We start from the raw sequence: 13,071 nt of genomic DNA, 5'->3' as shown, positions 1-13,071 counted from the left end.
AAGTGGACATGGAGAACTACATGAACTACATGTTGCTAAATCCACCGCGGAGAATAAACAGAAGGGAAACCATGGCAACCATCCTCGGGAGGTCTTCTTCGCTGCTTTTGGTGTATTTTGTGCCGGATGCGTGTGAACGGAAGACTTTTTTGATATCGAATTCGGTTCGTTTGCGTTTGTGTTCCCGTGTAAATGGGGTCTGAAACGTCTCCATTTGACTCCTTTGTTTACTTCGGGAACACAGTGACATCACTATGTAACAATCGTGCTTCTATTGGCTAGCGTTCCAACACATTGTACGTGATAGGCTAAGGGGCGGGACATCTCTAAGCAGTTGATCAATCACAACAGAGGCGGCCAGCTAACCAATCAGAGCAGACATGACTTAAATACTGCATTTAAATGTTAATTGACATATTTATCGGTACTTGTGGGTTATCTGTCGCCACTTTTAATTGTCAAACTTTTTCCACAAATACAGATGTGTGTTATCATGTCGCCATTTTCACAAAAATGTACTATTTGTTCCCAATTCCCTAACCCTAACTCGTATTTAGAGAGTCTGAAAAAAAGAAAAAAAAGTGGCGACAGATAACCCAAAAGTACCTATTTATCATTTGTTTGAGTTGATAGGTGTTTCAACATATACATGTAAAGCACCTCCAAATTAAACTGAACAACAATACTTGAGTAAAGGTACTTCCTAAAACTCATTTAACATTTAACCTGAGACCCCTCCCTCCCTGTACCTGTATCCGATGTCTGCCCAGCCCCGGTCGTCCTGGTGGAAGCGCTGCATGGACCTCATGTCCGCTGAGCACTGCTGCAAGGTGAGGCAGGGGTCACTGGGAGTGGCGGTGTGGTGGATGTAGAGGAAGGGCAGAGGCAGGGTGAGGTTGGTGGGAGTCCCTTTGTAAGGCTTTGCACCCCACATGCAGCGAGGGATGATGGGCGGGCACTCTGAAACACATGAAGTACAGCTGGTTGAGGAAATACTGAATGTCCTCTTCCAATATCAGAGTCACATGATAACAAAGGTATCCCAACTGTAGCTGTGAACATGACAGGATGTGTGATTACCTAGAAGAGCATCAGGACTGTTTGAGGCATATGATAGCTATGTGATTAACATGATGAAAACAAATTTGCTTCAATTTCCGGGGCTGTAAACCCTCTTTAAGGCCGTTTATCAACGAAAATAAACTGCCTTCCCAGGCTTTGAAGGTCTCCTATCATGCCATTTAGGCATATATTATGGGTCTCAGATATATACAAATGTATAAAAAAAACATGTGTATGATGTGTTTTGCTCAAAATAACAAACAGATCATGCATTTTCGTTGTACCCCCGTTTTCTGAGATGTGGGTACGGAGGAAAAGAGAGAGGGTTGTATCACATATTTATGTATAAAAGACACCAAAAAGTGCATTTTGCATGATAGGAGACCTTTAAGTAATCATATAACAATCCGCTTTTATTATTCTCACTTCTCAAGACCTCAAACAAGTTATTTTTCATCCCACACTCACCCAAGTACTCCTGGACGAACTCCTTCACTCCCTCCTTCACCAGAGTCATCAGCTGCTTCTTTTTCTTCAAATCCATCTTTTTGAGGCCCATCACTCTCCGCTGCTTCTCCACAGATTTCACCACCTCTCGGGCCGTTATCGAAGGGACCCCCAGCTTTCTGAAATTTTCCCTGCGTCGTCGGCTAATGAGTCGGGGGGCGACGTCCATCCCTCCGACCTCCAGGTTGTGGCAGTAATACTCCGTCAGAATGCCACTGAGCGTCAGAGGTCGTCCGGATGTTGAAGGGAACGCAATCTTGAGCAGCAACAGAAAAGATTGAACTTTCTTTTAGATTAGAAAAGTATAACATCCATTCAAATGTATAAAAACCTTAAAGAACTCTTATATCACGCTATTTTTAGGCATATATTATTGGTCTCAGATATGTACAAATATATTAAAAAACATGTAATGTGTTTTGCTCAAAATACCAAACACATCATGCATTTTAGAAATCCCTCATATCCCTCTATTTCAGCCCTGTTAGAGAAACGCGGATTCTGGGTCCTTAGCTTGAAAAAAAGTTAGGCTTGCTCAGAATTCTACCGGCAGACACTCAGCTAAATGCTGCCGTGATAAAACGCAATCATGTTCAAAACCACATCAAGGATTATTTCTGAAACAGTATGGAGCTCAAACTCTTTTTCTCTCTCAGGTTTATCACTAGGTGAGTTCCTTTTGTTATTTCCTGCTTTTTTACACATGCTCTCTCCAGTACAGGTTAGCTCTGAGTGTTAGCGATGCTTGCTAATGTAAACAAAGACCATATTACGTCCAAAAATCATCGTGCATTGTTTCTGATACAGCCCAAATGTTCGATATTACATCATATCAGACGCAAATCTGGATCAGCTCTGTTGTAACTCAGTTTTTAGAGATTTGGGTACGGAGGAAAGGAGAGAGGATTTTGTTTTCTGACACTTTGTGAGTTCCCTGACACACCGGGGACACATGTTTATGCATAAAAGACATCAAAAAGTGCATTTTGCATGATAGGAGACCTTTAAACTTAATGCGGCAACAGTGTCTGAGAAACGTGTTCTGGTGTATGGAATTATTGTATTGCAATTTGATCCTAACAAAATGTGTTAATACATAAACAAACATCAAACCTCCGTCCCCAGAACGAAGCCGTCCATGCCTCCGTTGATCTGAGCGGTGGTGAGGACTCCAGGTTGGTCCAGGAGGGTGAAGACCTGAGGCAAGGAGACGTTGTCCCAGCATCCGTCCGGTCCAAGATGGTGGCTCAAAGGATGGCTCTCCAGGTCTTTGGTGAAGGTGAGTTTGAGCAGTCCGCGAACACGGTCCTTATTCTTGGACAGGAAGCCTGCCTCGAGGCCCAGGAGGAGCGGTGTTAATGCCACGGTGGTGCCATCGGGCGTCAGAACCACGCCTTCCTCTTGATTCTCCTCCGTCACCCTGTGGTGCACAGCCTTGCTAATGAAAGACAAGAGGCTCACGTCCATTTCAGCACCACCGGAGTCTGCAGCACGAAGGAAGTATTGGATGAGGGCGTCGTTGAGTCCGGCTGCATGGCGGAGGCGCTTCAACACGGCCACAGGACCCGACCCCGGGACCCCGTTCTCCACCTGCTTCACCGCCTGGATGAAGTCATCCATGTGCCAGGAAAATGAAGCTAAGGATGAGGACAGGAAGTCAAAAGTCAACTTTATTGTCAATCTTTCAGTTTGTGTGTACTGTACAGACAGAGAGATCCAAATAGCATTTCCCACAATCCCGGATACAAAAAATACAAATATATATAAAAATATGTATACAAATATGTACATACCTATATATACACAATCAACAGACACATTTATACATATGCACACATTAAGACATAAATAAAAGCACAACAATCAATATATACAAAATAACAGTCACTTCATAATCTTTGGGAAATGTACATTAGTGCAAGATTGTCCATAGCAGGAACACATACATGCCTCTGATATTGAGTTAAAATCGCACATCTTTCTGAGGCAGTTGGGGCTCAGGGTTGATTAAGGGGCAAAAAGGTGGCTGTGAGGCAGTTTGTGGTCTAACAATTGGGATTCGATCAGGTTGAGGGTCCGATCAGAGCCTATAGTCGACATGTACCCTAACCCTAACCCAAGATACTTAACCCCAAGTTGCTCCCAGTGTCCAATGGTGTCTGAATGTGTTTTGATGCTATACTGGTAGCCCCTGCCCAATATGAATGTGTGAATGAATGTGTAAAAGCCCTTCTAGGAATTCGTCAAGACTGAAAAGATTTAAATGTGGTCCATTAACTAATCTATCCCCAGCCCATGCAGTCAAGTGTTCTTATTATTTAGTTGCTCTGCTTGGCTTTTCCACGGTATAGAAGTTGCTTGAGATAAAAGCTTCATAATGGAGTAATGGAATAATAAAATCTAACCAGCCTTAAACCTTTGTTCTTATCCCCTGACTACACAAACACACCTTAGGTACAACCGTAGTGTTAATAATGAAACTAAGCAACTGAGCCCTCATTGACACTTCATAAAGACTGCAGAGTGTCCATAAAACATCAAACAATGAACCATTACTGATGCAAAGAAACTACCTTTAGATATTTAGACTACATTCAAGTTTCTAAAAACCTCAAACGTGTGTTGGATGTTTTGTTGGGTTTTGAGGATACACGATGCAAACTGCGGACAAACATTTCAAAACCTAGAGAAATCTGTAGTTTGAATGAGTAGCAAAAGAATCTGATTTCCTAGAGGATTCTGCTTTCTTTGTTTTTTTCTGGCAATTTTATATTTTTCCGTGCTAAAAAACGAGTCAAAGTTCGTTCAGTTGGTCACACCAAATATTTTGAGTAGCTTCTTAAAAAACCTACAAATAACAGATCACAAAACGGCAAAGAAAAACAGCCATTCCCTACCCTTCCAATATAAAAAACATTGTGTTGTTTTCTTTGAATAAGTCTTCTCACTAAATCATAACATCCTGTGTGAGTAATGTAATTTAGATAGCTTGCCTGATTTTCAGACAGGTGTTGTATCATTTTCTAAGACTATGTGATTTTTTTCAACCTGAATACAACTGTTTATTACCAAACAAAACTCCTTCAAGAGGTAAGGGAATTCCCTGCTTTGCATTTCCTGGTCACACAGAGTATTATGTACTTATTTTTTTGAAAATGACTTAAAGATCTGCTTATAATCCAAACAATCTATTACATAAATTGCCATTACATCCCGATAAAACTTGTTTAAACAAAAACAAATATCCTTACCTTCTGCATACGCGTTGGCTAACACCACAGCCAGCAGCAGGGAGTGTTTCCAGCTGCCTTTATCCATCTTGAATACCTTCAGCTCCAGATGTCTGCTACCTTTCTGTCCTCTCCCTCCTTTATATGAGTGTGTGTTATNCATAAACTACATGTCCCACAATGCATCTCAAATATGCCTTTTTTCTTATAATTTTACTTTTTTTTCAAAATGTCACTTCTTTTTTTCTCCAGAATTTGGCTTTTCTTTTTAAATCATTTTGTGACATGCACACTGAAGAGACTTGCAATTATTTGCCCTAGACTTTCAGACGTAATTAATTATGAAGTTATTACCCTATCCCATAATAATCCAATGCAGAGGCAATAATGTAATATAATACATTATTTTATATATATTAAATATTTATATATGTATTTTTATATAGTCTTAAAGTTACAACCGGCCCTTTGAGTGAAACCATAATGCTGATGTGGCCCGTGATGAAATTGAGTTTGACACCCCTGATTTAGTACATAAATTGCCATTACATCCCGATAAAACTTGTTTAAACAAAAACAAATATCCTTACCTTCTGCATACGCGTTGGCTAACACCACAGCCAGCAGCAGGGAGTGTTTCCAGCTGCCTTTATCCATCTTGAATACCTTCAGCTCCAGATGTCTGCTACCTTTCTGTCCTCTCCCTCCTTTATATGAGTGTGTGTTATGTAACAGTGTAGACACACACTGAGATACGCCTGCGTCCACTGAGTAATGTGGGAAACTGGCACCTGCCCTGTCACTGGAGTCCTGACAGAGAGGTGAAGGAAGTACACAGATTAGTGCAAAAGTAGTAATACCACGGTGTAGAAATACTCGGAAGGAAATGTCCTGCTGTCTTTTTCTACATGTGTACTTATGCAAGAAGATGTGCATGTGTTACGTGTAAATTAGAAGCAAATGCATAAAATAAATTAGTACTGTAATTCCTCCACCATCCTTTATTCTAGTGTTTTGTTTTGTTTTTTCTGAGAGCATTTTTCTTGTACTTTTCTAACTTTTTTTCTTGTTATGTTTGTCTTTGAAGATTAACAATAAAATGTAAATGATAAAAAAAGTTAAAGTACAATAGTTCAAGCAAAAATCTAGATACACGTTAAGCACGTTTTTTCGAAATAATGTGCATGAATGTATACTTTTTCTGAATAAAATGCATTATATCACTAAATTAAAAAATAATTGTAAATAGTGTTAATTGTTTTAATTTTGCAGGTTTTAAAAGTAGAGCTAACTTCCTATTTAAAAATAAAACAGTAAAATTCATTAGTTGACCATTATTTCATGTTATAGATATGAACCTGCAAAAGTAAATAACATCACATGTCACTTGTTAGACGCTTTTACCCAAAGCGACTTACATACTCGATACTGTGGGCAATCCCCATAGGAGCAATTTGGGGTGAAGTGTCTCAGGGACACAACGACATGATGACTGCAGTGGGGTTTGAACCTATGGTTTGAACCTGTGACCCCCTGATCCGAACACCAACGCACTAGTCCTCTGCGTAACAGCCTCCCGGTAAAGTTGTCAGATAAGTAAAAAATAACAATATTGACCTTCAAGTTCTGAAAAACAAGTTTAAAGTAGCATAAAATACTCAAGTAAAGTACCCTAATATTGTACATAAATTCAGTACTTGAATAATCTACATTGTTCCAACACTGCTTCTCACCGTTTTCCCACACAGGGGCGGACATTTTCGAGAAATTCCTAACTTCTGCATAAAGGATTCTCGTCGTTTATGTGGCCGGTGCTTGTGAAACAAACCGGGTAATTAAAGCAATCAGAGGAAAACTCTTGAATACTTTGCAAATCATCAGCAGTCCTCTCTGAGGCAATGTTCTCTTCAATGTTACCGAAAACACAAAGTCAGAATGCAAAACTGAGGAAACCCCAGAACCATGAATTATGTTGATTGCTGGGAATTCGTTACAGAAATATGTCTGATCGTACATTTTTTCCTCAGTGATTGCTGTGAAGAGGTGCAAAAAGCAGCAGTCATGTGATGAAGAGAACAGGAAGTGCCTGCACTCGGTGGGTGGACTGGAATATACATTGCAGAAGCTCTGGGATGCGAACAATAGGTAAAAGGTATACATCTGTTATTATGGTAATCTGTAATAATAATGACCTTTAGAGGAAGGAACAAGAACGATACGCTGATTTCCAAGAGATAAAGTGACTCGACAAACACACATGTTTGCAGTATGCTGGAACTGAGCCATCAAATATTACAATTGTTCTCAAGTAAATATATAATCTAAATACTTCTTCCACCACTGCTATATACATACACTATATACAGTTTAAATATTGTAAATATGTTTTTTTTGTTTATACATTGATACTCCGTCCGGTGTGCAATTTAAATACTGGTTGCAATTTGCTATGTGTAGTGTAACACTGTGGAGGATATAGAACACATTATAATGCATTGCGTTACATATTATTAAGAGAGAGAGACATTAGGAAGTATAGTTCAAAAGGCAGGACACGATAGGAGTTTACAATCAATATTGAGAACAGCGGATACAATCAGGAGGGGAATAGTATGGAATGTAGAGCCGATGAATGGGAGTCGGAGTGGGGGTCCGTGGTGCAACCATAATGTTCCACTACAGGAAGAAGATTAAGGCCACATGTCACTTTTTGAAAATGTATTTTCTTTCTTTCTTTATGAGTTTAAAGCTATGGTTTAAAGGTCAGAATCTTTCGCAGAATTCGGACTTTCAGAAAAAAAACATATTTATTATTTTCAGGAAAACACATTTACTTTTATAATATTCATCAAATGTTTTTTTCTCAAAATTCGGACTTTTCACTTTTAGTCACATCCCCCAAAAATGTTCTTATGTGGAAAATAGGGTATATTTTTTGTTTTGTTACTGAGATAATGTAAAGCCATGAACCACACACCCCGATACAGGAGGGGGCGGCAATGCACCTATATCGGTGGTCTCTTGTCCGCCATCAAAACCAACGAAGAATAAATCAGTAAACCAACAGAAGAAGAAGAAAACCTGCACAGTCGCTCGTCTTTTCTCCAACAAAGGTCTGTTTATCAACACATAAAATAGGTATAATTGCTCACAGAGTATGAACTACACGTTTGTGTTTCTAAAACGTTTGTGTTTCTGCTGCTGGAAGTGGAAGACTCTTGTTTAGATATGTCAACCGGAAGTGTCAGTTAGCTTGTTATGCTAGTTATGCTAACAGCTAGTGATCAGCTGTTTGTTGTGTTTGAATCAAACTGATTTTTAGAAGGAGGACAGTGCTTTAGTAAAAGCTAATATAATCTGTGTTTGTGAAAAGAAAACAGGTTAATTTGATGAAGGGAGAACTCTAGAAAAGGAAATAGCCTCATATGTTCCTCTAAATCCAGGCTAGTTGGATACATGCATCCATATGTGTCAATGTGTGATGATTGTAATGTTATTTTCTGTTCAATTAGTAAGCTGATTGATGAGTTTACCAACCGAATTGATAATAACTTTGACAAGAGATAAGTAGCTTGAATCATTTCCTCATCACTTTGCCAAATAAAGTCTCAGGTCCTGAAGTGTTGGCTGCTTTTATCTTCATGATTCTTTCTGATTCTGCCTGTTTGGTTTCTAGGGAATGTAGGTGTTTTTCTATATTTAAGACTCAACCTCCAACAACTCATATTTAGGTATAGCCTGCAAAGATGTTAGTATTTTTTGGGGAGCAGTTTTTCTTTATTGAATTTATTCCTTTTTTCTATAAATGTTAAAAAGATGCCTTTGGATTTCAGGCACATGATATGCATGTTTTTCTGTTTTGTGTTATCTATACTGTATGTAAACAATGTTTGTATTTTGAAAAAAACACATGAATGAATATGATAAATTAAAAATTAAAAAACAACAACACTGCTGATCAATCCAACGCTTAATCTATTAGTGTTAGAATTTGTATAATCCCCTGTAATGTTATTATTTTTTCTTTCAATATGGACAAATAATAAAGACTATACAATAGGATAGGATAATACTTGAATGGTCAGATCAAATCTGAAATGCTCCTTGCATCGCAGCAGCTCCATGTGTAACATCCACAGACAGATATCAAGACACGAGAAACAAACATTTAACATAACTGCACGATCAGTGAGAGAAAACATGCTCAAAGAGCCTTTAGCGTGCATTTGATCTGGATTCAGCTCTGTAACCATGGTAACAACAAGAACAACATCATGTGTGTGTCAGTAAAACCTGTTCTTTCCTCTCCAACAGAAGATGGACACGCGCTTCACTCGGGGGAAGTCCAACATCCTGGAGCGCCCTCTGACGCGTCCGAAGACGGAGGTGAGCGTGAGCGCCTTCGCGTTGCTGTTCTCAGAGATGGTGCAGTACTGCCAGAGCCGTGTGTACTCGGTGACGGAGCTGCAGACCCGCCTGGCCGACATGGGGCAGAGCGTCGGAGCCAGCATGCTGGATGTGCTGGTGCTGAGGGAGAAGAACGGGAAGAGGGAGACCAAAGTGCTCAACATGCTGCTCTTCATCAAGGTCGGTAATAATATGACATGGTGTTTATATAATGCTTTGCCCGGTGCTCTAAGATCCTTAAGTGTTTGTATTTTAATGTCTGAACACACTGTTGCTTCTGTAACTAAATCATTTCCCAAATTGGGATCAATAAAGTATATATCTAAATATCTCAAAGACGGTAGTGCATGTAGAATACAGCTGATGAATCAAACTCTGAATCTGTTGTGTCAGTGTTTTTATTTTATTTAAAGAATCCCCTTTTAATATTATTATTATTGATATATGAAGTCATTTTCTTCCCTTAAAAAAATAATATTATTATTTCTTGGTCTTAAAAATAAATATATAAATAAAATTGTATTTATATCATTGATATGATTTTTTATTTTTTATTTCAAATAGATTAAAAACTTTATGAGATGCGTATTTATTTGTTTGATTTAATTAATATTTATTTAATTTTTACTTTTTATTTACTGACTTGGTTTGTCCAGACATACTTGTGTGAGTAAAGACTAATTTCCTAACAGCATTATCATATGCTTTAAATCCAAAAGCAGGAAAAGAATGAAGAATATTTACATTTTCTACAAATATATAAAAAAATGAATCATGTTGTGTTTTGTCTTATTTACACAAAGCACATGGTTCAATGTTCAAGGTTCTTTATAGTCAAACTAGCTACAGAGTAATTATGTCGTTGAAAATCTTAGGTCACATGCTTCTCCAACAATGCAACACAATAATACAGATAAGCAGACAATATTAAAACAATATTAAAGTATATTATATTAAAAGTAATAACAAACAAAAAAAGTGGAATAGTGCAATACGAGTCTATATACAAGTTATTGGAATGATATATGATATATAATATATATAATAATGATTAAGTATCAGAGGAATGTTATGAAATGGTTTCAGCAGTTCAGTTGTTTAACATTCTTTGAAATTAAAGCCATGAAAATAATACCTCTGATGGTTTTAGAGCTGATTCACTTTCACCTCCTCCCTTCCTTCAGGTGAACGTCTGGAAGTCTCTGTTTGGGAAGGAGGCGGACAAACTGGAGCAGGCCAACGACGACGACAAGACGTACTACATCATCGAGAAGGAGCCGCTCATCAACGCCTACATCTCCGTGCCCAAAGAGAACAGCAGCTTGAACTGCGCCGCCTTCACCGCCGGCATCGTGGAGGCCGTGCTCACACACAGCGGATTCCCCGCCAAGGTCACGGCTCACTGGCACAAGGGCACCACGCTCATGATCAAGTTCAACGACTCTGTCATCACCAGGGACAAGGCTCTGGACGGCAGATAGAGGACTGGGGAGGGTCTAGTGTTTGTTGTGGTAACTTATGAGAGTGTATGGATGATAGCAGCATACTGAGCCACGTGGTCTAGAGCACAGAACATGCAGCGCCGCGGTTCAACCCGCCGTGTTCTTGTGGATCATCTCAGTCCTGTTACTCCTTATTAAGTGACACAGGATAGTTTCTTCTGAAAATCATTTTATTTGCAGTTTCACGTCACATTTGTTCATTCATAAAAACATGAATACTTTGGATACTTTTATCCAGGCCTGGGCGATATGAAGGAAGTCAATCATCACAATATTTCTGATCAAATACCTTTATTGATATTGACACGATATCAGGGTTGAGTCTTACACAAACATCTTTACAAAATACGATGAATAAGTGTGTCAAGATGTAAAGACAAAATATGGAAAACACAATAACAAATAGAAAAGGACATCACTTCATACTTTTGTAATCGATATCCAAATTGAAGACACGATCTAGTCTCATTAGACGTTAATATATTATTGATATATTGACCAGCCCTACTTTCACCACATCAGATTATTGTTTTCTTTAGTTATTCTCAATTTGTTAAACCCAACATGTCAATTTATTTGAATTGAAAAATGTCACCTTGGGCTCTTTGAAACAATGTGTACACTTTTTATAGACAATGAATCGAACAAATGATCAACAGATGATTTGATAATGAAAGTGATTTGCCTCAAAGTGAAACTGAACAAGAACGTCCCCCTAAATGTCAAACTAATTAAAGCATCCCTGGTTTGTGTATTGTTAATTCATGTTACTATCTTTATTGCTGCAAAGTATTTCATGTAACAGACAAAGGTCCAGACTCCAGATATTTCTTTCAGTCTCATTCCAGTTTGACTCCAGCTGCATGTTTCATCTCTGTCAAATAGATTCATAATTAGGGCTGTAGATATTATTGACGACACTGAGGTCTTATACCAACCATCTTTGTTTTATCATTATTTCATGTAATGTGTGTGTGTGTATGTCTGTGTGTTACTTTGGAGGTAATAGTAACAGAGAAAACAATGTAAACACAATGTACATCTTCTGCATTTTGACAACTTGTATTGCTTAAAAGAATATTAAATAAGTAATGTACAGAAGGTTCAGCATTTCTCCCCCCTTTATTTTACTTCTGGCAGCATTAAACATAATTAGCACTGTTTTGACCTACATGTTGAGTTATTTACAGAGAACAGAATTGAATACAAATTGAAAAGTCCGAGTGATTATTATTAAAAATACACCCGTTTTTGGTTAATAATGGTTAATAATGTTAACTACTGACCAAGTGTTAAATACATATTAAAATGTAAATGCAATGTGTCCAGTGTCTCTTTACTGTTTACACTGCAGTCGCTTTTCTCATTACTGGTTTTAGAAAGAAACACAAGAGTAACAAAGGGACACAGACTGACTTATTTCAAAGTTTCGGACACTTTTACCAACAACGGCGTGTATACATATGTAAAAAAACATAATTATGAAGGCAACAAAAAAAACATTTAGGGTTGAACCACCCCCTGTAACCAGGCAACGCCTTTATAGTTGTAATCAAGTGACCAGAAATTATGCAAGCTCCACCCATTTCTCATTGCCTGTGAAATATAGATAGTCATTGTGGTCTGGTAAGTAAACATTTTTACAAAAAAACGTTTTTTTGCTTGTCAAAGTAAATTTTCTAGATGTCAGCTATATCGGCTGTCATTTAAAAAAAAAAAGTATCCAGGTTTAAACACATATATTGTATATGTTGTTGTGTTGACAGCGTATTAAACCATGTGAATCATTAAGCTAAAGATGACTGAATTTTAATGCTAGGCTATTTTTTCTAAAATGGTGGCTATGGGGTAAAGTGAACCATGGGCCTTGGGGTAAGTTGAGCCAGTTTTTCAATGGAGAAATGAATGAAAGTAGGCCAAGTTGATAATAAGAGCTNGGTATCCAGGTTTAAACTACATATATTGTATATGTTAGTTGTGTTGGCAGCGTATTAAACCATGTGAATAGTAAGCTAAAGATGACTGAATTTTAATGCTAGGCTATTTTTTCTAAAATGGTGGCTATGGGGGTAAAGTGAACCATGGGCCTTGGGGTAAGTTGAGCCAGTTTTTCAATGGAGAAATGAATGAAAGTAGGCCAAGTTGATAATAAGAGCTCATTGTAAGCTACATTTAAAGTTGAATTTACCCTGTGTTTGATTGGTAAGCTGTATGAAATTGTATTGAGTATTGTATTTGTATGATTACTTTTCCTTTTAACGTGTTAAAAAAAAATCAATCAATTCAATCGAAATGTATATTAAAGATATTTGAAAAACTAAGCTTGTATTTCGGTTTGTTATTTATTGTTTATGGTTACCTTT

The 13,071-nt window shown here is 38.0% G+C and overlaps 2 protein-coding genes across 3 annotated transcripts; one reads left to right on the top strand and one right to left on the bottom strand.

The window, feature by feature from the left end:
- Positions 1 to 721: 721 nt before the first annotated feature.
- Positions 722 to 5,535, bottom strand: LOC104961840 (N-acetylmuramoyl-L-alanine amidase). Its single transcript, XM_010790189.1, has 4 exons — positions 5,390 to 5,535; positions 2,683 to 3,206; positions 1,531 to 1,825; positions 722 to 960 (listed from the first exon to the last, which is right to left on the bottom strand). The coding sequence occupies exons 1-4, from the start codon at positions 5,454 to 5,456 to the stop codon at positions 722 to 724; spliced, it is 1,125 nt and encodes a 374-aa protein (XP_010788491.1). The 5' UTR covers positions 5,457 to 5,535.
- Positions 5,536 to 6,870: 1,335 nt separating this feature from the next.
- trappc5 (trafficking protein particle complex subunit 5) lies at positions 6,871 to 12,032 on the top strand. 2 transcript variants are annotated; one of them, XR_800139.1, is made up of 4 exons: positions 7,807 to 7,912; positions 9,114 to 9,386; positions 10,391 to 11,033; positions 11,066 to 12,032. XR_800139.1 is itself a non-coding variant. In XM_010790185.1 (3 exons), exons 2-3 carry the CDS (start codon positions 9,117 to 9,119, stop codon positions 10,685 to 10,687), a joined length of 567 nt encoding a protein of 188 aa, XP_010788487.1. In that variant the 5' UTR covers positions 6,871 to 6,944; positions 9,114 to 9,116; the 3' UTR covers positions 10,688 to 12,032. The 2 variants fall into 2 exon arrangements, 1 of the variants encoding a protein (XP_010788487.1); XM_010790185.1 differs by lacking the exon at positions 7,807 to 7,912 and adding an exon at positions 6,871 to 6,944 and having other exon boundaries at positions 10,391 to 12,032.
- Positions 12,033 to 13,071: the final 1,039 nt, after the last annotated feature.

Source organism: Notothenia coriiceps, unplaced genomic scaffold, assembly GCF_000735185.1.
Source record: "Notothenia coriiceps isolate Sejong01 unplaced genomic scaffold, NC01 NC01_scaffold00033838, whole genome shotgun sequence".
In the NCBI taxonomy this organism is placed as follows: Eukaryota; Metazoa; Chordata; class Actinopteri; order Perciformes; family Nototheniidae; genus Notothenia; species Notothenia coriiceps.
This window is presented reverse-complemented; position numbering and strand designations above follow the sequence as displayed.